The sequence below is a fragment of the Dipodomys spectabilis genome, unplaced genomic scaffold (genome assembly GCF_019054845.1).
Source record: "Dipodomys spectabilis isolate Male_0828 unplaced genomic scaffold, ASM1905484v1 ptg000234l, whole genome shotgun sequence".
NCBI lineage: Eukaryota > Metazoa > Chordata > Mammalia > Rodentia > Heteromyidae > Dipodomys > Dipodomys spectabilis.
This window is the reverse complement of record NW_024870911.1, coordinates 8,002,213-8,026,883: the sequence shown is the minus strand read 5'-3', so window position 1 is coordinate 8,026,883 and position 24,671 is coordinate 8,002,213. Positions and strand designations below refer to the sequence as shown.

Genomic DNA, 24,671 nt, shown 5'->3' with positions numbered 1-24,671 from the left:
TCCATGGTTTTTCTAGATTTTGAACGAAGATCTGCATATGAAGATCCCAAGTAAAATACTTAACTCACACTAAATTTAATTTCTTTATCTCTAAAACCAAGATATTTCTAATAAATAGGCTCTGAAACTTTTTCCAATTCTTAGAAGGCCATTTTTTTTAGGTTATCCTCTGCCAGCAACCTAGTGCATGATATTTTTGTAAACGAGAGTCTTCACCTTTTAGTTTCATGAACTTTTATGGTCCTTTGAATTTCTCAAAATAATATTTTGCACATAGAGAATTAAGCACATAAGCTTGTACTATAATACAGTTAAAATGTTGATTTAATAAAATCAGTAACATGAATGTTAGAACAATATAGTATATAGTAATTTTTAGATTAGTGCTTAGTTTAAATAATAATTTAGATGTGGAGCAACAGAAGATTGTGAAAATATCTATGGTTCCCACTGGTAATAAAATTCATAGTTGAAAGTTGTTAATACCTCCATGGGCTTTTTGCTTGTATTTTTAATTAAGGAAATCCTAAGTTTTAGTTAGTTAAATGAAGATGTAATTTCTCCTCCCCTTTCCCCCTTTAATAAATCAGTTATGAAAAGGTGGTATAATTAAAATATTGATTCAAAGGTAGAGAACCTTTTTTCTGCCAAAGGCCATTTGGATATTTTGAATGTCATTCACTGACATACAAAATTAACAATGCGGGCAGGTGGCTGGGAGCCAGCCTACAAGAATCATATGAGAAGTACACATCTGTCATGTACTAAATGATTTCAGAGGCCTTATATGGTTGTGGTATATTTCCCATGCCTGTGGACCATTCACTCTTGAATCATGTGAGAAAGTTTGAAGGTCTGAAAAACTATTGTAATACCATAGTAAAGTAGCTATTGGAAAGTTAACCATGAGTGTAAGATGTTGTGTCAACAGTAAAAAACAAAGATAAAACCCTGAAAAACATTAGTAAAAGTTCAGGAAGATTCTATAAAAACACTTAAGGCTTTCAAATTAATAAAATGAAATTGGAAATCTTAAAAAGATATGATTTATACAAAGGAAGATCATGTGAAAATCCAGGTTAATATTAAACTCAAGGAGCCTTTTCCTACATTAGGATAAAAGGAAATGAATTGAGGTTTATATTTTTAAAAATTTTGTTTTTAAATGATTCCCACTAACTGACTTAAAACGAAGCTGATTGCTGGTCTTACTCTTATCAGAAGATGCTTCTCTGCAGTCCTTTGAAGGAAAATGATATTTTCATAAACTGAAAATTACTAAAGGATTTGATCTTTTTTGTGGTGCAGTTAATAAAATATATCTGTTGGGTGTCACTCTTTGAGGCACTTGAAATAACAGTGGTAAGCATTATAGACAAGTTTCCTTTATTTAAGGGACTTAGATTCTAAGGGATTAGAGACAGAAAACAAATGAAAATTCATGTAATTAGAAATTCCCTAAGGCTTTTCTGAATGCAGATTGGGAGAAATGTTAATGTCAATAAGGCATTTGGCATTGAAAAATTAGGGTAAGATCATCTATAAAGGAGCAATAAATACTAAGGCCCTAAATGGAAAACTAACAATATGCTTGAAAAACACTGAGAAAACTTGTGTGGCTGATACTTAGTTCAGGCAAATGGTAAGCAATACCCTTACTTTTTACCTATCATTGTAATCGCTACTTTGCGTCTACCCTTAATCTTCTTGCCTGCCTAATGCTTCATTATACATACTCACTAGCTTTGCTTAAGTACTTCAATGCCAGCACTGTTCCTGCATCTCTGCAGCTGTCTGTTACTGGGTCTAGAATTCTTGGAATATTTGTGAGAGAATAATACACATGTTAGAAGTAGTATATTAGGTTTCTAGTCATGATGAGGCATATCTGTAATCCTAGCTTCTCCAAAGGTAAAGTTTGGGAGGATGGTGGTTCCTAGTTTCCTGGAACCATGCAGAAAGTTATTCACATCTCCATCTCAGCAAACTAGTGGGTGTGATAGTCAGGCCTGTAATCTTTATGGTCTGAAGTTGGGTTGGGGAGAGTGATACCCTATTTGAAAAAAGGCAAAAAGGGATTGCAGGTGTGACTCAAGTGGTAGAGTACATACCTAGCAATTGTAAGGTTTTGAGTTCAATTTCTAGAATTGCAAAAATATATATATATTAGGAAAGCTACCACTATAGAAGACATTTAAAAATTAGAAAACTGAATTATTATTTCAAGGGAATATTGCGGATTAAATTTTATTTTTCTTTGTAAATATAAACAACTATTCTTTTGCATGTTAATTATAAAACTGTAAGACCCACATTATTAAGATACTCAGAAAAAATACTTTTAGTTATTGTGGCACTTTCCCCAGACCAATATGAAACTGAAATTGTGAGTTTTATCAGCCTAGTTTCTCATATGTTCCATAGTCATCAGGTCATGATTTTGAAGACATTTATTCTTGCAGCCAAATTAAAAATGAGTTCCTAACAACAAGGAAATATTTTTGAGATTGCATCTTTGCTGGGCCTGTTAAGAAGAAAAGTTTGATTAACATACTTGTAGAATTTAAAAACCCTATTTAATGATAATGCATCACAGGAGCTTATATTAAGCTTCTATGAAATCAGTCATATCTTGTTCCAATTAATAGCCAACCTAAATATATCCTTTGTATTAAGTGAAACCTCTCCAGTTGGTTCATTGATTTTAACCTAACCAAATTTACATTTTAACTTAAAGACTTACAATGATTACTAAATTTTAGGTATTTTAGATACTATTTCCAGCCTCCAAAATACTTGGATATTATTTTGAATACTATTGAGCAGTTAAGGGGGAGAAAAAAAGAGTTAATTACATTGACATGGAATATTTAAAAAAAAAAATTGAGGTACTCATACTGCAAAATTTTTTGTAGCCACTTTGTTTTACAGTATTTTTTTTTTTTTTGTCGGTCGTGGGACTTGAACTCTGGGCCTGGCCTGGGCGCTGTCCCTCAGCTCTTCAGCTCAAGGCGAGCGCTCTACCACTTGAGCTACAGCGCCACTTCCGGTTTTTTTTCTGGTGGTTTATTGGAGATAGGAGTCTCACGGTCTCTCCTGGTCTCTCCTGCCCGGGCTGGCTTTGAACCGTGATCCTCAGATCTCAGCCTCCTGAGTAGCTAGGATTACAGGCGTGGGCCACCAGCGGCCGGCTAGTATTTTAATCCTTATAGTTCTGCCTTCTCTAGGATATTATGAGTGAGTTAATTAAGGATCTTAGCAATCTGAATCCTTTTACATGGCAAAATTTCATATGTTACTTGCATTAGTTTGGAGCTTGTTTGAAGCTTATAGTGCTGATCCTGGAACTCTTTAAAGTTTATTTTATTTGATTGCTTAAGCAACTGATTACCTTCTGAACCATACCCTGTGTTATGAGGTCTTTGTCTCTGGATGATGTGAACATGTTTTGACTATTTCTTTTGAAAGGCATTTTCTCTAGACTATTAATGTCTTCAGAGAATTTCTCCAGAATCTCTAGAGTTCTTTAACTTCAGTTTCTGTTCTGGTGCCTTGCTGTCTCCCCTAACTTGGAACTTCTTTAGATGGTTGATTTAACTCCATGAGAACATTAGGCTCCTGTATAGATTCCACATACCTCTTCCTACCAGCCTTAAAACTACATGCAATGAACAAGGAACTCTAGTTTCTTGTTATTTAAAATGGATAAAAGTTATTTCTTCTAGCCAGGCATCAGTAGCTTACTTCTATAATCCTAGCTACTTAAAAGGCTGAGATTTAAGGATCATTCGAAGTTACTATGGGCAAGAAAGTCCAAGAGATTCCTTATCTCCAACTAACCACCAAAAAGACAAGTGGAGCTGAGGCTTATGTGATAGACTTGAGCAAAAAAGCTCAGGGACAGTACACAGGCTCTCTCTGTTCAAGCCCTAGGACCAGAGTACACACAGTTTCATTGTAGTTTACAAATATGTACTTGTCTTTTCTGACTCTTGAACATTTACAGTGCTCTTTGAAAAAACTGTGTAAACAGTAGTATTCATGTTCTCTTATTTTCTTGTTTCTTTGTACACACATACATCTTGTTATTTCCACTATGGAGATTATCAACAATATATTGGTAAACCATTTTTATTACATTATAGTGAGGATAGTGGTGGCTTTTTTCTATGTTCCCTCAGTTCATTTCTCCATTGTTTTCTAGAAAAGATCAATTACAGTATTGGTTGGAATTGATGTTGGTTATGGATTGAAACCTAGGTCATAAGGTATTTGAAATTATTCCTAGAGGAGGGAACAAAAGTAAACAAGTTTTTCCTCTATACTAAAATCTGCAGTTCTCCAAAGTGGATATTAAATTGATTGATTACATAATTGTACTATTCCCATATTATTTAGTATATATGATTTCATTCTTATCGTTTCTTATATAATTAGATTGTATAATTATAATTAATGATTGTACAACATTTGGATCTGCTTTACTTTGTAATGCTCCTTCTGAGTACCCTAATTCCAAGCTGAGGATATGTAACTCAGTGGTAGAGTGCTTGCCTGTCCTGTGCAACACCTTTTCTTGGTTCAGTAATATAAATGAATTAATGGTCAAAGAAATGATAATTTTCCTAATTCCTTGCCTAATGGTAGATGGTAGTAAGTAAATACAAATAGCTAAAAAATCTTTGTTTATTATTTTTGAGACATACTTAATTTCAAATCTACATATAAGCTTGTATATATAAATCATATATATATATATAAATTAGTACTGAGCAATTACAGGTTTGTTGTAGAGTCAGACATCTTCCAATTTTAATTCAAATTTACACAATGTAAGATGGTAAAAATTGAGTAAAAACTTAGTGCCCACGAACTTTGTGCTAGTACATATGTAAAACAGGAGATAGAAGATAGGATTTTGTCACATGAACTTTTTTAAAAACAATATTATTTTCCCCTTGCTTATTTAAAAAATTTCTCCCCATGGGCTGGGAAGGTGGCTCAGTGGTAGAGCGCTTGCCTTGCATGCATGGGGCCCTGGGTTCGATTCCTAAGCACCACATAAGCAAAAAGAAAAAAGCCGGAAGTGGCGCTGTGGCTCAAGTGGTAGAGCACTAGCCTTGAGCTGAAGAGCTGAGGGACAGCGCCCAGGCCCAGAGTTCTGGCCCCATGACCGGACCTCCCCCCCCAAAATTTCTCTCCATTTTGCTTTTAAAGGTAACCCATATAGATATTTTTTATTTTAATAATATTGGTATGCTCTCTTTATGATTATAATTATTCATTGACTTCTAAAGTATTTTTCTTAGGATTTAAATTACTGCTCTAAATGTAAATATAAACTTTAGTGGTTAGCAACAATATATTGTAGGTATGGATACATCTTTTTGGATTTATTTATCTTTATCCAGGTTAAGAAGTGAGTGCCTCTCTCACACACACAATTATATTTTGTTGGAGACCCAAAGATAAACCCATCAGTGGAAGTTGGCATTTTTGTTGTTCATTGGAGTAAATTTTAATAAATGAATTGGGCTTATATTTATAAATCACCTTAAAATAGGATGCTCTCATTTTATGGCATAGAAATAAGCTTTACACATGCCTTTAATCAGTAACTATAAAAGTAACTTAACATTCCTAGCTGTGTGCTGGTGCTTATGCCTTTAATCCTATCTACCCAGGAGGCTGAGATCTGAGGAAAATGGGTTGAAGTCCCCTGGGGCAGCAAAGTCCATTTCCAGTTAATTACCAAAAAGTGGAAAGTGGAATTGTGGCTCAAGTGGTAGACTGCTGGCCTTGAGCCAAAAATATCAGAGTCTGAGCCCCAGACCTTGAGTTCAAGCCCCAGGACCAGCATCAAACCTACCCCACCCCTAATGTAACTTACATTCCTATTATCATTCCCTTACATAAGAATTCAGTTAAATGGCAGAATCTGAATTAATTTAATATTGCTGAGACTAACAAGGCAATATTGAAGAGAAAAAAAAGGTGGTAGTCAAGGGGTGAGCTATTTTATATACTTTGATTTTCTCACTTTAAATTTCCTCTTTGTGTGTGGTGTTGTATAGTTGTAATTGGAGAAAAAAGGAGTAAAGAGGGAAGAGTGATCTCGAAATATATCTGCGAGTCTAGTGCTCCCTAGATAAAAGTATAAGATAATGAGGATTTTTTGTGTGTATATAATATTGGATGTATTTTGTTGCTGTTCATATATTTTTAGTAATTTTGATGGCTTTTGGATAATTCCACTCTAGAGGGAGAACTGGTGGGCGGTCCTTCCTGTGACACGACCCTTGAGTGACAGTTCTATTTGATTGCCTCCAGTACTGTGAGGAAAGGACACGACTCTATGGTGAGGACTGATGGACATACATTATCTGAGAAAAGAAACTACCAGGTAAGATTTTATTTTTTCTCCCTTCTATATTGGTTATAGCTACATTGAACTGTTTAATGTGTCATCTTAGTTGGAAATACTCTACTGGATATATGTGAATTTGAAAAATTTAAGTTACAGTCATAAAGAAATGTTAGAATTTACTGTTGATATAGTTGGTGATATTTTTCAGAATAAAGCATGTTCATCATATGTATTTTTCAGTAGAAGCATTGTATTTTTCATGAGTATCTCAGAAATGTGGACAAAATTATAGTAGAAATAGAATGAGACTCAAGTTATTTAACACCCAAGTTTTGTGAATTTGTCATTTGTTTACTGTCCTTACAATGCTTGTTTTCTTGTTTAATAAGTTGGCTAATAATATCCATCTCGTATACGTAGGTGTATGTATAGGGATACTTCAAATGTACCAATCAAATTTCTTTGAGTTTTTAAAAATAAGTGAATTTTAGGACTGGGAAGGTGGCTCAGTGGTAGAGCGCTTGCCTTGCATGCCAGAGGCCCTGGGTTCGATTCCTCAGCACCACATAAGCAAAAAAAAAAAAAGCCGAAAGTGGCACTGTGGCTCAAGTGGTAGAGTGCTAGCCTTGAGCTGAAGAGTTGAGGGACAGCGCCCAGGCCCAGAGTTCAGGCCCCACAACCGGACCCCCTCCCCCCAAAAAAGTGAATTTTAGAGATAGTACTATACTATAAACTAATTTTTAACAACATTTTAATTTAATTTTTTAAAAACAAAATCTGCTTTATTCATTTGTAATGCTACAGTATTATCTAGTAATCTAAAATGCTGAACAGTTTTCAGGCATCTTTCACAAATATGTATCTTCCGTTTACCTCAACAGTTTCATTCCTTCAGGGCCTTGAAGGCATACCTAGTCTGATAGCAACAGCTTTGGTTAGCTACTCAGTTTTGTCTACTTATTATTTCCTTCCTTCCTTCCTTCCTTCCTTCCTTCCTTCCTTCCTTCCTTCCTTCCTTCCTTCCCTCCCTCCCTCCCTCCCTCCCTCCCTCCCTCCCTCCCTCCCTCCTTCCCTTTTGAAAAAGTGAACAGTGGAAAATTGTAAATGAGATTGTGTGGTTTGTAATAGCAGAGTCTTCTATTAAAAGATCTGGGTTCTGGTTTGGAAACTGTCTCTAATTTTTAACTGCGTATGTATTTAACCTTTGTAGAATTTAAAATTTAATTCAAGGTATGAAATTTCTTGCCAGATGTTTACAATTTTAATCAGCCAGAGAAAGTGGGAACTGTACTGTAACCTTTTTGTTGTTGCTGTTCTCATAGACTTGACCAACATAGACTTTGCTCATTATTTGTACTTGCTGAAGCTCCTCCTCATAAGATTTTGATTAGTCATACTTCTTGAGCTTTTGGTAGGTTTTACTACATTATTCTAGGAATATTATGATTCTAGGTTATGTGGCATTTCAGCACTCATAATCTGGATGTTAAAGTGTGAGTACAGAAGTTTTATATGATACAGTATAGTTAATTTGACTCTCGTACCCATATTCATGTAGTAGTCCAAAACTGACACTTAAGGAATAAAGCAGGATTATGTTTTACATATGAAGAGATTTGCTTATTTTTTCTTATGCTTCTTAAAAGTACTTTTGTATTCATTTCCTAATATTACAAATTTTGAACTTTCCAAGAAAATGCTGTCTTGGTTAGGGTTTTGCTATGCAAAAACATTTTCTTTTATCTTTCATTGTTTCATAGTGATACTTAATGCATATTGAAATAGTTTAAGTGTGCATTAAATAATTTAATAGTTTAAATCCTTGAAATAGTTTACATCTGGACTGTAAAGTTATTTTATCTTTTAAGCCTTTCTGAAAAAGACAAAGAGATATAATTTTTATCTAGCATGATAAGCATGTAGCTATTCAAATGAATATTAAATAAATGAGCAAGCTGAAATTCATATTTCTGCTAACATCTGTTAGAGTTTGTATATATTAAGAAGAAAGTTTGTTTAAAATTTTTGACTTTGGAGGAATTTTGTTATTTTTTTCATAGTTAAAGTAGAAATTCTTGGTATTTAAGTTTATAACTTTTCATTTGTCCTTGACAGCTTTTTGCTTTTAGAACACTCTAGATTCTTACGTTTATTTAAGCATACTGATAACATGCTAATATGCAAGTTTAACAAGAAGACTATTTCTCTGGTTGTCTTTGCTTATAGACCTGATTTGAACTGCAGGAATTTAACCTAGGAAGGTACATTCTCTCACAATGGGTATGAAGTACTCATTTTTATTGCAGTACTTCTTTAGTTTTTCTATAAATTAAATTGGATATTTGGAATTTGAATACAATAGATGCAGTTTATTTCAATGGATAGGTTAGTGTCTTAGTTCAAATGAGACAGTATATTTAAATGTTTCATAGTTTGTTCTTTTTACATAGATTATCAAACTTTGCCCAGGAAATGTTAATGTCAAGTTTTTTGCCAGATGTTCTTACATATATTAGTTTATCCAGGCTAGGAGCTTGCACAAATCTAAATTATCATAATTACCAATTTAACTTATCAGTAGCTATTCCTTTGTTAATCATACTATAAGACATTTGCATAATCTGTTTGCATTCTGGTCCTCCACATGCTTTAAAAAAATTATTAAAAACGTTTCCCCCAGTGCCTTTTGTGTTACTTCTTTGAATAGTTGTTTTTTAATTTAGAAATGAAAAACTCCTTAAAGATCCCTGGCATGCACGTTTTACACTTTCAAGCCTTTAAGTATATTGATTCTCTTTTGATTCAAGAGTTTCCGTTTCTCCAGAAGCCATTCTGCTATGGGTTCAATGTTCCTTTTTCTTGCTTTGACAGCCTTTCTGTGTATTTCTAGTTTAATTTTAACATAATAACTTGCAGTCATTATTTTGTCTTTGTCTTCCTGTGGATTTGTGTTATTTAATACTATAGGTACTAACCAAATATGGCTGTTTCAACTCAGGTTAATTAATACTACAATTTGATTTGTCAATCACATAATCTATATTTCAAGTGTTTAATAGCTATATGCTGTTAATAGTGGAGGTTATAGATTAGAAAGCTTCTATCATTGCAGAAAGTTGCAAGATTTTGCTGCTGTTTGTAATAAGCTTCTAGACACTAGAGCCATATCTGTTTGTCTTGTTTCATCTAGTAGCTAGCATATTATCCAGTGTAAGTTCAATGTATACAATTTCAATAATGAATCATCAGACTGATGGGATGAAATGGGGAAATATGCCAGGTAACTTATTAATAATATTTTCACAGTTTTTACTCTGAATGGAACTTTTTATTACTATTCTTTAAATGATAAAAGTAACAGATGCTGTTTAAGAATGTTTAAGAAGAATGTAAAATATAATGTGAAAGTTTACCTTCACAGCTTACTCAACAGTTTTGTGTGTATCTTTTCATACCTTTCTCTGTTTAACTGCAGGTGCGATTTGTTACGTTTGATTTTAACAAATGGGTATTATGCAGTTTATTTTTTATGCTTATGGAAGTACCTCATGTTATAGCTCCTCCCTTGCCACCTTTCCCAGAAGTAATCATTAGTTAGACTTTTGTGTTTCATTTTTATTTTGTTATTTTTATTATGTATGTGTGTTCACATACACAAACATTTATTTGTTTTGAAAAATGCCTTATTCTGTTATTTTGACTAGGACAAAGGTAATGAATTTCTAGCCCACAATCCTAAATAATTTCCTAGATAATCTATTGCTTAAACACCTGCATAGCATAAAGCATTAAAAACATGTTTCCTAATTATTTAGTATGTAGAAATGCATTGGTAGCTACATTTCTGTTTAGTATGTAGGAGTATATAGAACTATTTACAAATTAATGTTTTTCTTTAAAATTTTAATTAAAATGTCAGTGGAAATAAGCAGTGAGTCTCAATTTTCATTTTTATAACATTTATTAAAATTCATTGTTTACAACTCAAATATACCTTTCAATTGATAATATTTTAGTTATAATTATGCCATACTAGTGACTTCCTGTTGATTCTCTCTGCTACACTCAAAATCCACAAGCTTCAAAGTACCTTAGAGTCTACGTCAAGTAGTATGTTAAAGACACATAGTGAATATAAAGAACTTGTAGTAAAAGAAAGTAAAGGAACTTTTTCTAAAGAGATATTTAGCAATTGAAGATTTGTCCTCATCTGGTGCCCAGAAAAAAGAGATTTTAGTTATTGTTGCTATTTGGTATTAGGAAAGAAGGAACTGGTGAAGAAATAAATTTAACAGCAAATGCTTAGAATCCAGTGAATTAGTTGATAGTTTTCTCTTGAAACTCTTGAAAACAAATAGCCGTGATTTACTATTTTCTAGCGAGAGATAGCGAAAACTGCAAAAGTGATGACTTGTTATGTTTCATTCTCCCAGAGCAAAAACGCTGTTGAAATGAGGTTGCTTCTTAGAATGACCTTTTTGTTGTTGTTGTTGTTGTTGGTCGTGGGGCTTGAATTCTGGGCCTGGGCACTGTCCCTGCAATCTTGAGCTCAAGCCTAGCACTCTACCACTTGAGCCACAGCGCCACTTCCGGTTTTCTAGTGGTTTATTGGAGATAAGAGTCTCATGGACTTTCCTGCCTGGGCTGGCTTTGAACCACGATCCTCAGATCTCAGCTTTCTGAGTAGCTAAGATTACAGGCGTGAATCACCGGTGCCCAGCTAGAATGACATTTGGGGGGGGGGGGTGTCCGGTTGTCGGGCCAGAACTCTGGGCCTGGGCGCTGTCCCTCAGCTCTTCAGCTCAAGGCTAGCACTCTACCACTTGAGCCCCAGCACCACTTCCGGCTTTTTTCTTTTTGCTTATGTGGTGCTGAGGAATTGAACCCAGGGCCTCATGCATGCAAGGCAAGTGTTCTACCACTGAGCCACCTTCCCAGCCCATAGAATGACATTTTTTAATGTGATGCTTTGGCTTATAGTATGATCATACTGTCACAGAAGAAACTGACTCTAACCTAAACTGATTTTTTAGAATAAAATTTGATACTTTAGCCAGGTGCCAGTGGCTCTTGTCTGTAATCCTAGCTACTCAGGAGGCTGAGATCTAAGGATCATAGTTTGAAGCCAGGCAGCAAAATGTCATAAGTGGAGCTGTAGCCCAAGTGGTAAAGCACTAGCTGTGAGTGAAAAAGCTGAGAGAAAGTGCCCAGGCTCAGAGCTCAAGCCTAATACTGGTACCAAAGTCTCTCTTTCCTCTCATAGGAAACATCCCTGCCTTCTAGGGGGAAAAAAAGAAGAAGAAGAAGAAGATACTTATTTGACATTTCTGGCTTTTCTTTCTGATGTAATGGGCAACCATGAATCTTCTTGAATTGTTCATTGGTTGGCTTAGTGCTACCTGATGCTAACATTTCCTTGAATATGCTGTATTCAAGCATATTCTTCCTTACCTTACCTTCTAAAAATCATCTGTTGAAGTGGTGTTTGTTTTCTTTTGCTGGTGGTGCTGGGGTTTAAACCCAGGACTTCACACTTTCTAGAAAAGTATTATAACACTTGAGTACTTTTGTTTTTAATTTGTTTTAAAATAAGGTTCACTGTCTTTGTACTTGACTGACTGTAATGACCTCAGACTTGCATCTATTATTTTCCATCTCCAGTAGTGGAGATATATAGGCATGTCCCACCATGTCTGGCTGAATTTTTGAAATAGCAAGTTTCACCAACAGCCTTGGTTTATAGCACCCTTTGTAAAAGTGGCTGGTGTGTGTGTGTGTGTGTGTGTGTGTGTGTGTGTGTGTGTGTGTGTGTGTGTGTGTGTGTGTGTGTGTGTGTGTGTGTGTCTTTGCAAGTCTTGGGGCTGGTGTGTGTGTGTGTGTGTGTGTGTGTGTGTGTGTGTGTGTGTGTGTGTGTCTTTGCAAGTCTTGGGGCCTGAACCTCAGGGATTGGGCATTGACCCTGAGCTTTTTTTTGCTCAAGGCTGGCTAGCACTTTATCACTTGAGCTCCAATTCTGGCTCTTGGTGGTTAATTGGAAATAAGATTCTTATGGAGTTTACCACGTGGGTTAGCTTTGAACAGTGATCCTTAGATCTCAGCTTTTGAGTAGCTAGGATTACAGGAATTATCCACTGGCACTCGGCAGTAATTTTTTTTTTGTCAGTTGTAGAGCTTGAACTCTGGGCCTGAGTGCTGTCCCTCAGCTCTTCAGCTCAAGGCTAGCGCTCTCCCACTTGAGCCACAGAGTCACTTTTGGTTTTCTCGTGGTTTATTGGAGATCAGAGTCTCATAGACTTTCCTGCCTGGGCTGGCTTTGAACCGTGATCCTCAGATCTCAGCTTCCTAAGTAGCTAGGATTACAGGTGTGAGCCATCAGCACCTGGCTTATGTATGTATGTATGTATGTCGGTTGTGGAGCTTGAGCTCTGGGTCTGGGCACTGTCCCTCAGCTCTTCAGCTCAAGCCTAGCACTCTACCTTTTGAGCCACAGCGCCATTTATGGTTTTCTGAGTGGTTTATTAGAGATAAGAGTCTCACGGACTTTATGCCCTGGCTGACTTTGAACCACTATCCTCAGATCTCAGCCTTCTGAGTAGCTAGGATTAACAGGCACGAGCCACCGATGCCCGGCTAATTTTTATTTTTAATAATTCCTCTAGGCCACGGAAATTCTGTTAGGCTAAGTCACATGGTTTCTGATAGAGGCTGTTGTGTTTCCCAAGAAGATTTAAAGTGGAGGACCTGTGTATTCATTTTAGAACTGTGATTCTACCCTTGGCCATTCAGACACTAGGCTTTATATATAAAATACAAAATAGTCTCACAAAGTTTCTTAATGTAAATGATTTGTCTCAATTATGAATATGGGATGCATTGTTAAACTAAAAATCAGTAAATTAGTGCAAATATTTCTGTGCACTAAAGAAAATATAGAAGCAAGCAAAGCTGATTCTGAGATAATAATACTGCTTATGACAGGTTGGTCTTTTTTTTTAAAACTTATTCTTAATTAACTTGTTCTTAATTTAACTTGTTCTTAATAAAAAATATGACAGTTAGACAGCAAAACCCGTGAAAGTATTTATAATAAAACTGATGACAGTTGGTCCCTGGTGGCTCACACTTGTAATCCTAGCTACTCAAAAGGCAAGATCTAAGGATCACAGTTCAAAGCCAGCCTGGACAAGGAAGTCCGCAGCCTGGACAGAAAAGTCCATGAGATTCTTATCTCTAATTAACTACCAAAAGGCACAGAGTGGAGCTGTGACTTAAGTTAGAGAGCACTCAGAAAAAAAACACAAAATACATGTATATGAGAACGGACATAAAAACCTACATTTATCAATTTTTGTGTATATAGAGTAGAAGCACTGAGATAGCAAATAGACCTGAGAATAGATGCACCCAAAGTCATATCAGCAGATATTCCACTGGCAAGTATATCCTACCAGTTTGAAACTGGGATAGATTTTGCCAGCTTCATTATATGAGGATAAGGGGCTGCATGGTAAGGTTGAAGTGACTAATAGAGTCTACCTCAGTGAACTCTCGGAGAGTGATCCACCCACATTCCCTCCTAGGTTATCAATGATGAAGGGAATAAAAGTGGATAACAGCCAGGTGCAGTGGCCCACGCCTGTAATCCAAGCTACTCAGGAGGCTGAGATCTGAGGATCATGGCTCAAAGCCAGACTGGGCAGGAAAAGCTCAAGTGGTAGAGTGCTGGCCTTGAGCTGAAGAGCTCAGGCCCAGAGTTCAAGCTCCACAACTGACAAAAAAAAAACCCCAAAAAAGTGGGAACAGATATTGGAATAAAAATGATAGGGCAATAGAGCCATAAAAACAAGATGGGAAGGGATGGGAAGGGAAAACAAAGGAGGAGGCAACAATGCTTGATAAGAAATGCACTCATTACCTTGCCCATGTAATTGTAACCACTCTGTACGGTATTTTCATAATGAAAAAAAAAAAGAAAAAAAAGGCATCATATTTTCAAAGCATTACATGAAAATAACCAAACAGGGAGGTTTATTAAGTTACAAAAGTTATCTCAGAGTCATTCTAAAATATCAGATACATTAAATTCAAAAGATCCTCTAGAAATATGAGAATGAATATACCAATTTTTAGTTCCATCCATAATGCTTATGCTTATCTGTCATTTGATAATATCAAAATTAAATTTTTTCCCAGTTTGTTGTGATGCCAGAGACAGCAAGTAAAGACACTCTGTTTATTCTCCTAAAATAATTTTTTTTTGCTTTTTCATATTTACCATTAATCTGATTTTTATAAACTGATCAGCAGTGCTCTTGAGCTCCTTGGATAGGAGGGTTTATATGCATGGGCTTGTTACTTCTGTCTTTTTCTGTTACTTTGATGTGTTCACGTATATACCTGTATCATGTTTTTTAAACTGTAGTTTTGTTTTAAATAATGATGTCTGTCTGATTATGTTGGGCTTTATGAATGTTTTGGCTTTTCTTGATCATTTGTTATATGAATGTAAAGACTCCTGCCAGCCCTCAAAATTGTTGAAGTTATAAACAGAATTATGTTTTTTGTTAGAGAAGATTTGATACATTTATAATTTTTGTCCTATACATGAGTTTATATATTAGGGTTTTTTATACTTTATCTCATTTTCATATATTTAATATATTTTATGTTCTTTATGTTTAAGTATGTCTGTTGATTGATTATAAATGGTAATTTTAAAGATACTTATAGGTGTTATTGTTGAAGTGGTTAACTCAAAATTTTTGTATCTCTTAGTCTTATGAAGCTTTCTTGTTTTTACAATTTTTATAATTTATGTGCAGTCTTTTTGATATTTTCATGTGAATAGTATCATTTGGAAATGAGAGTTTCGGAATTTAACATTGTTATTTTAATGACATTTCTTTTCTAAACTTTCTAGTACTTCTGCTAAAATATTGACATATTAGTAATCTTTCATCTTATTGTCATAGAGGAAAAGATTTAAATTGTTACAAATATGAGGTATGATATATAAATTTTTATAGGTAAGCTTATTTAAGTGTAAAGAAATTACTCCTAATGCTACTGTCTGATTTAGAGATTTTTTTTTCCTCCGAAGAACATATATTTTTCCTACTGATATGTGAATCTTGCCTTTCTTCCTTTTTATAATCTTCAAATTGATATACAAAGGTCTTTCAACTTAACATGTTCATTTATGTATACACTACACCTTTATCATTCTACCTCCCACTGAAGAAACTTTCATTCCTAAAATTGCTTACTCTGCATTTTCCTCTTTATTTTCATTAGTTCTATTAGAGATTTGTTCATTTTACTAGGAATGAAATCTTAGTATGTAATTATTATTTTTTGGTGGGGGGGTCTGGTTGTGGGGCCTGAACTCTGGGCCTGGGTGCTGTCCCTCAGCCCCATATGTAATTATTTTTAACATTTATTTTTATTATATGTTGTCATTCATTATTGCTTTGCTAAGTGACTTATTTCCAAACGTAAGTTTTTTTTTTGTTTCTGTTGCCTATTTTTTTTAGTAATCTTTAGTGGCTAACAGAAAGTACTTAATATAATAATTATTTTTTTATGTGCCTAAAATACTTTTGGAGGCTAAATTTCCCTCATCTGTGCTTAGCAATACATTTAAAAATGACAGTTATTTATATTTTCACAGTCGTCTCCTGTATTTCCTTCTGATAATATCTAACATATACAGTAAGAGTAAATATTTGTTGGTTGGATAAATCATGAAGCATTTTTAGTTGTTTTGGACTGAGGCTTTTTAGTTCTTTAATTTCTTTTTTTTTGGGTCCGGTCGTGGAGCCTGAACTTTGGGCCTGGGTGCTGTCCCTTAGCTCTTCAGCTCAAGGCTAGCGCTCTACCACTTGAGCCACAGTGCCATTTCCGGCTTTTTTCTTTTGCTTATGTGGTGCTGAGGAATCAATCCCAGGGCCTCAAACATGCAAGGCAAGCGCTCTACCACTAAGCCACCTTCCCAGTCCTAGTTCTTTAATTTCTATACTCAAAATGTGTATGCATTTATACTTACTTGTTTAATACTTTTTTTAGGATCTTATTTGGAATTTCTCTTCCTGTGATCTCTATAATGTAATCTCATTGTTCTTTATTTGAAAATGGTAGTGATAGTTTTTATTTCTGCTTTTTGTCACCTATAATTAAATAGATTTAGTATTCTTCCTTCCATTTTCTTTTATTTTTGTTCCCCCCCCCCCCTTTTTTTTTTGTTTATCTACCTTTACATTTTTCCTTACTTCCCTTTCCTATATGTTCTTCATTATGGTACATTTCTTTTCTATCTAAAGGATTTTTTTTTTAAAAAACCTTTTTCCTATTGCATTTCTGATAGCAATGAATTCTTTAGGTTTTGAATAACAGAAAAGTATTTTACTTCATTTATAAAGATATTTTTCTGGGTAATGAATATTTTGACAGTGTTTCTTGTAGAACTTTAAAATATGTTGTTATACATTTTTGGTGGCTCATGCTTATATCCTAGCTACTCAGGAAACAGATTGTAGATCTAGGCTAGTTGCGTGAAAAAAGTTTGGGAGACCACCTCCCAAACTGGGTGCTTGTCCACCTAGAAGTGTGCAGAAAGCAAGACCCTATCTCAGAAATAACCAGAGCAAGCCAGGTACTTGTGGCTCATGCCTATAATCCTAGTCTGAGTTACTGAGATCTGAGAATTGAGATTCAAAGGCAGCTGGGGGAGAAAACTCCCTGAAACGTTTAGCTCCAGTTTACCAGCAAAAAAGCCAGAGGAGGAGCTGTGGCTCAAGTGGTAGAGTGCCAGACTTGTGTGGAAAAAGCTAAATGACAGTGCCCAGGCCCTGAAGTCAAGCCTCCCTTCCTCCACCAGAATATATACATACATATGCAAATAACCACAACAAAAAGTACTGGAGGTGTGGCTCAAGTGATAGATTCTTGCCAAGTGGGTTGCCTTGAATTCAGGCTCTATAATGCCCCCCCCCAAAAAAAAGTATTCCATTTGTTCATGGTGCCGCATGCCTACATATCCCAGCATTCTAGAGTCTAAAGCAGGAAATGATTAGTTCAAAGCTGGTCTGGCTACATACCAAGACCAAGATCCTATTTCTAGTGAAAATATACTGGGGTTTTTATTTGGGGTCCAATGTATTTTATGCATCTTTTCTGTCTTTGGGTAATGTTTTTTGTCATTTTATTTATGATGTCTCTTAGATATATGTTTTGATTGTGATGTAAACTGGTATCATTTATAACCCTAGTACTTTGAATTTGTTGTGCTTCTCAAGAAATACAGCATCTTCATAGCCTTTATAAATCAAATTTGGTGATTTTTTTTGATGATTTTTTTCTTTATTTCTTCTCCACTATATTTCCTATATTTTTCTGTGCTTTCTGTCCTGTGGGAACTCAAATTACCCTGAAATTGTTCTCTAACTTACTGACAGTCATTCACATTTACTTCCTCATGTTTTATTTAAGGTAATATTTTATTATTATGTTTTCCAGTTTACTGTTGTCTTTCAGCCATGGCAGTCAATTTTTTTACCTTGATTTGGAGATTAAATTTAATTATAATGTCCTCTACTGATTATATATCATTGTTGTCATAAAATGTCTCCAGAAATAATGTCTGTTTCTGTTGATTTTTTTCTTTGTTTTTTTTTCTTTGTTATTTTTGACATTTTGTTTCAGCATCAGTCCTTTGTAACTTTATTCTGTTAAATGTAAAGCATTGTTCTATATTTCATTTAAAATTCTTGAGATTTCTTGGTGTTTCAGGTACATTACTTGGCACTTCTTTGTGACTTTCATTGTTTTTGTTTTTAAAGTTTCATTAAGCAGAATGATCTTTAGTTTAGAGCCAGTTTTCTCCCAGCTCCTTAAGCCAGTCAGTCCTTTTCTGAATATTTTACTTGATAGATATTCTATTAATTAAAATGTTTCTCTGTTTTGTTTGGTGAACACAAATGATTCTTAGCCCTGTGTCAGCTTTAAGGGTCATTTGCTTTTTGTTACTTTCAAGTGACTCTCAGGCTTCTTACAGTTTTCTCATATACGCATAGTGGTTAGTATTTATCTGGAGACCCTCTCCAGATCTCCACAGATCTTTCCTGTATAGCTGTCTTCTGTCTGATATTCTAGTATAGTGTGCTTACTCTGCTTACCATGGACTACCCTAAATATACTTTAATTTACAGAGATTTTGGGGTTCTTCCTACTTGAGCTTTTCTTCAATATATCCCAGTCTGTTCAAGCAAGGCTCCCATCAGTTCTTTCTTTATGTCTGGAAATCATTGTTTAGTGTATATGTGTGTAGAATAGATAGACAGATAGTCTGCTTTCGAAAAAAAATTTCTTGTTTTTTTTTAAAAAAATTTATTTTTCTCCCTCTGTGGACAAGGCCTAAGCTGGCCTCTAAGACTTTCTGGCATAGTACTTTGTCCACTTTTGAAATTGTCTTGGTGGGTTGGGGAGTATATTATTCTACTGCTGTTCCTTCATCTTAACTAGAAGTTGAAGTCTTAAGATTGTTTATAATTTAGTTGATAAAATAGATGAAGAGGGGCTGGGAAGGTGGTTCAGTGGTATGCATGCCTTGCATGCATGAGGCCCTGGGTTCGATTCCTCAGCACCACATAAGCAAAAAGAAAAAAGCCGGAAGTGGCGCTGTGGCTCAAGTGGTAGAGCGCTAGCCTTGAGCTGAAGAGCTGAGGGACAGCACCCAGGCAGAGTTCAAGCCCTACAACTGGACACCCCCCCCCCCCCCCAAAAAAAAAAAATAGATGAAGATCACACCAGGTAAAGAAAATAGCTTTTATGTTGAGGTTTAGTCATGGCTCATATTAGGCATATGTAATCTTATAACACAAAAATCTCAATATATATAAATCCAAACTCTGATCTTAGAATTTACAGTAATTTTGAAAAAAATATAAAACCGTACAGATTTGTAAATGAATTCCAATTAATGATTGGACTAATTACAGTATCTATCTTATTTAACATAGTTCAAAATATTGGATCATTTCTTTGAATTCTCTCCCATAAAATCCTCTAGAATCTAATAGTCCCATAAATATATCAATTATTCATCATCTTAGCTGGGGAAACAAATTTAGATACTATATTATTCCTTTATTGTTTAATCTGTATGGAACATTAATGAGATAGGAAGTTTTGCATTCTTTTTTAAGCGAAAGTAATGGAAATTTAATTCAAAAAGGAATATACTTTTCTGAAAGCATTCTCCAGGGAGAATGATGGAAATTCTTTTTTGAAGAGAAAAGAATAAAGAATTACTGAGAGGGTGATTGGGAACACAGGAAATTTTAAACATTCTACAGGAATGAAGGGACCATGCTAAAACTAAAAGAATATTAGTAGTGTGAAGAACTTGAAGTTTGAGCCATTCTTGTCTCCTATTAATATCACTATGGGCCACTTATATGTGCTTATATTTAAGATAGTGATTTATTTTGTGAAAAGCATTCAGTTAACAAATATTGAAGGAACAAGAAACGTAAAATCATCATAAGAATACTAATATAATAGTTGCTGTAGACACTAACCATGGATGAATACTGTAATAAGTTAATGAAAACTTAAGCAAGTATTTCCATACTTTGAGAGCCCTTCAAAACATTTTAAATTAAAAAATAATAGTTTATACTGGGCGCTCTTGGCTCCTGCCTGTAATCTTAGCCACTCAGGAAATTGAGATCCTAGGATCACAGTTGGAAGTGAGCTGGAGCCAAAATGTCCCTGAGACTTTTATTTCCAATTATCCATCAGAAAGCTGGAAGTGGACCTGTGGCTCAAGTGGTAGTCACTATCTGTTAGCAAAAAGTTCAGCGTCAGCACACAGGCCCTGAGATCAAGCCTAGCACAATGGAGAACAATGGAAATTTTATCCCCTTCACCAAGATCAAGGTTAATGTTCCCTATAATAAATATTATTTATGTACTAATATTGGAAATGTGTGTAGTATATAAACTGCACTTGAGAAGGGTGTTATCACCTTTAGTGATGTGACATTGAAATATGTAACTTCAATATGGTTATGAGAAAACAGACAAGCCAAAATTACAGGACATCCTAATATATCTGACATTAAATGTCATGAGAAGACTCAAGTAAAGTCTCAAGATGAAAATGACAAAGGTAACTTAGAAAAAATGGTTGGGGAAGGGGTACTTTGAAATAGGGAGGTTCTCACTGATTGATTACCAGAAGTAGGTAAAGTAGGAAACCATTAGATAAATCTAAAGGAACAGCATTCCTAAAGGATAAAACAAGTGCAAACACCTGGAGATGGGTCCATTAAGGGGAAAATCATAGTGAATGAATTGAAGAGTAGGTCTTTAGACCTTAGCAATAGCATAGGAAACTACTATAAATGTGTTTTGCTTTTCTTCCCTTTTATTTGTAATGTTCATGTTTTCTGAATAATTGGGTGGATTAAACACGGAGTCTGAAGAGTAAAATCCAATTATATAAAACACTTTGTATAGTACAGTGCAGTGAATGTTTATTGAATTAATTTACATGGACAGATGTTTAGAAGTGTTTTAAAGTTCAGTATACCCTTGCTGAAAGAATACTTTCATTTTTAGCTTCTTCATGCTTCATTTAGGATTTTGATATATCTGTATAATTTTGTAATATAAATATTATAGGGTTGCCAATTGCAATGTCTGTGCTATTAAGTATTGTCTTGAAGAAAATTAGCATGTATTTTTATTAATATTTATACTAGAATTCATTTTTCTCTGAAGTAATTTACTTTATATTAAACAAGGATTTATAGTTTTATAAAAGCGAGTAGGAGTTGGGAATGTACTCAGTAGTTGAGTACTTACCTAGCATGTATAAGGCCTTGACTTTAATCTTCCACACTGTAGCAATAATAAAAAACAGTGAACAAATTTTATATTTCTTTAAAAATTCTATAAAATATTAAATTTTCTTCTAATTTTCTCTATTTCTCATGAGAGATATCTTTTATCATGAAAGGATCTTTAAAAAATAACCAATATAGAAAACAAATTAATTTCCTCCCAAGGAATATACCTGAAGTCATCTCTAGTTTACTGGTCCATTCTTTTTAGGAAGTATATCTCATGTAGTCTGACTTTCATTGTGCTGGTTGATGGTGTTAGCATACCTGAGAGCCTTAGCACTCAGGAGAGCAAGAGACTGAGGAATGACTAGGCAGTTATTTGAACATATTGTACATGTTTTCATGATGGCCAGGTAAGCACCATCCTTGAATATTCTGGGCAAGTGTACAGTTTTATATAGAGAATGCTGCCTTTTTGTTTGTTTTATTAGTACTTTAAATCAGTCTTGAAAAAGGATTCTGGGGTTGGATGATAAGTAATGAAGGTGAACAGGGAGTCAATATATAAACTGGATGTTCAGATCTTTATAGCATGATTTCCTTATTTTTCAAAGAGCAGAAGAATCCCATCGTTTATCATGTTCTGGTTGGACTCCTTTCTTATCGTTTGCTGGAGTTTGAACTTCAGAGCTATGGTGTCAACCCTGCTGTAATATCTCAGGGGAGCTCCTAGTGTGGGGCTGGTGCCATGGCTCACCCTCCAACCTTTCCTTCTTCACTTCAGCCTCCAGCTCTGAGCTTTCCAATCCCCAGAGTAGCAAATGTTGAAAGAAGTTGCACAGGTAAGTATACAGTGGGAAACAACTTGGGGAAATACTGGTGTTTTTGAAAGTAGATGTTGGGCCATTTAACCAGTGAGTCATTTTGTTAGTTTACAAATGTTTCTTCAGAAAACTGTCTTGAAATTATTGAAGTCTGTTCTAAGAAATTTTTAAGTGGAACAAACCATTAATATTATAATGCAAAGAAACTTGTTTTTTTTTGTTTTTGTTTTTTTTACAAATTTTGTATTCTCCACATAGTATATCAGAAACAGAAAACTCATGTTCAAAAAAGAAGCTAAGACAAAAAAGAAAAGGCATGAACTGAACTCATTGAAGACAGTTTTGCCATATGTAATAATCTCAGAAGGTGGCAATCTTAACATTTCCATGGTATTAAATATGCTGTTTTCTTTCCAAAGGTTTTAGGCAGGTAGTTATGATTTTTACTCTTTACAAGAAAGAAACTTCAATCACCTTTTTATTTGAACTCCTGAAGGAAGACTGAAACTCTTCTCTCATCTTTACATTGATAGTTAACAAAAATAAGTATGTATTAGGAGAAGGCACAGTATATGGTACACAGTTCAACTGTTTGTTGAATAAGCTAATATATTAAGCCAAGTCCTAGTATGTAGGAGAGCAAAATGCCAGTATTCATTGCATTTTTCTGTTTATCTTAAGGCATGATGTTTAAAAGTAATATTGAAGGCGTATAACCAGAGTCTTTATTACCTCACTTACTGTTACTACTTTTTGAGGTTCTTGTTTCTCAGAAAGATTTTGAAAATTGTTTCTTTAGATCTCCCAGATTTATTTCATATCATTCATATTGCAGTGATTTGTAAATTCTTTAGTGTATAATAAATTAGAAATTAAGCCCAGGATAAAACATGAAAGATACAAGATATCAAAATATCATCTGCATATTACTTGCTTAGTTTCAAAGAAGAAAGGCTAAATTGCTTTAAAATATGAAGAAAACACTTGGGAGATTGCCTATCAGACTTAAAAGGATTTTGAATTGATAACATTGACTTTTTAAAATTGAGGTTATTAATTCAATTCCAGATACCAAAAGCAACATTTTGTCTTCAAATACCCTATTCCTTCTATTAGATCATTTCTTGATTCTGAAACCTTTAGTGAAGACTGTTCTAGTACTTATTGAAGACTGTCCTACATTGTACTGTATTACCCTGAGTTGTTTCCTTAATTGAGGGTGGAATGGGGTTTCAGCATCTACAGAATCACAGGGATAGGCACGTTTCAGGGTCCCTTTGAGACCAAGGGGATTATATTTGTTTTGTTTTGAAATATAAGGGTCATTGCAGAACAAAGAATAACAAGGTGGGTAAAACTACTGGTTAAAACAATGTATTTTTAATGCACGATATGTAAAAAGCAGAATAAAGGAGGTTAAAATTAAAAGAAAAACAATTCAGGAAAACCACATTCTAAATATGGTCTGTGACTGATAACATTTCTTCAGATAGTGTGTGAGCATAAAGAGATCAGGATACCAAGTATTTGGCACTTTAGGTCTAAAAATACAGATTTCTCATTAGTTTATCTTCCCATTTTCTCTTAAGTTCTATAATTTTTTTATTTTTTATCGGTCATGGGGCTTGAACTCTGTGCCTGGGCACTGTCCCTCAGCTCTTCAGCTCAAGGCTAGCACTCTACCAGTTAACCATAGCTCAAGGTTTTCTGGTGTTTAATTAGAGATAGGAGTCCAACAGACTTTCCTGCCCAGGCTGGCTTTGAACTGTGATCTTCATATCTCACCCTACTGAGTAGTTAGGATTATAGGTGTGAGCCACCAGCACCTGGCATAAATTCTACAATTTTATCAAGGCTATAAAATGTGTCCCTCAGCAAGTCTGCCTTTTTTCAGTGGACATTTAAAGTCTCTTTTTCCCAGCCTTTTGTATTAGACTAGTTCCCCATTCCTCAAGAATTGGCTTAAGATATTTACTTGTTTTTTGTTTTTGTTTTTGTTAGTCATGGGGCTTGAACTCAGGGCCTGGGTGCTGTCCTTGGGCCCTTTTGCTCAAGGCTGTCATTCTAACACTTTGAGCCACTGTGCCACTTTTAGTTTTTGAGTAGATAATTGGAGATAAGAATCTCATAGGGACTTTTCTGCCTGGCCTGACTTTGAACTGTGATCCTCAGATCTCAGCCTCTAGAGTAGCTAGGATTACAGGTTTGAGCTACCAGTGCCTGGCTGATGTTCACTCTTATTCAAATATTTCCTATATGTGTAGTGGATTTGGTTTGTATCCAAAGCTTAGTGGCTTCTTTTTATGCTGTTATTTATCTTCCCATTTGTATTTTATAACTTCATATCCTAATATTTTATGAAAAAGTACTTAATTTAGGCTGTATTACAAATTTGTAACCACTGTTTTTAAAGGATATTTATTGCAGTTAATGCTTTAGTTAGCATATGGTTATATACTTTTTCCCTATAGATTAGCACTTTTTTAATGACTAGAGCTTTGTTTTTACCATGTTATACTTACCCTCTTCTTCCTCCACCCCCTTGATAATATTGGGGTTTCAACTCAGGATTTAGAGTTTACTAGGCAGGTTATCACATGAGCCACTGTTAATAGTCCTCTACTTGTAAAG

General features: G+C 34.8%; 1 protein-coding gene across 4 annotated transcripts in view; it reads left to right on the top strand.

Moving 5' to 3' along the window:
- Positions 1–24,671, top strand: part of Cnot2 (CCR4-NOT transcription complex subunit 2) — an 87,429-nt gene that overhangs the window by 15,278 nt on the left and 47,480 nt on the right. For 2 of the 4 annotated variants that reach the window (XM_042698650.1, XM_042698648.1), the window contains exon 2: positions 6,261–6,403. In XM_042698650.1, the coding sequence (XP_042554584.1) occupies positions 6,356–6,403 (48 nt within the window). In that variant the 5' untranslated portion in view covers positions 6,261–6,355. Of the gene's footprint in view, positions 1–6,260; positions 6,404–22,000; positions 22,059–24,671 lie in introns of all 4 variants that reach the window. The other 2 variants (XM_042698649.1, XM_042698647.1) reach the window with 2 other exon arrangements.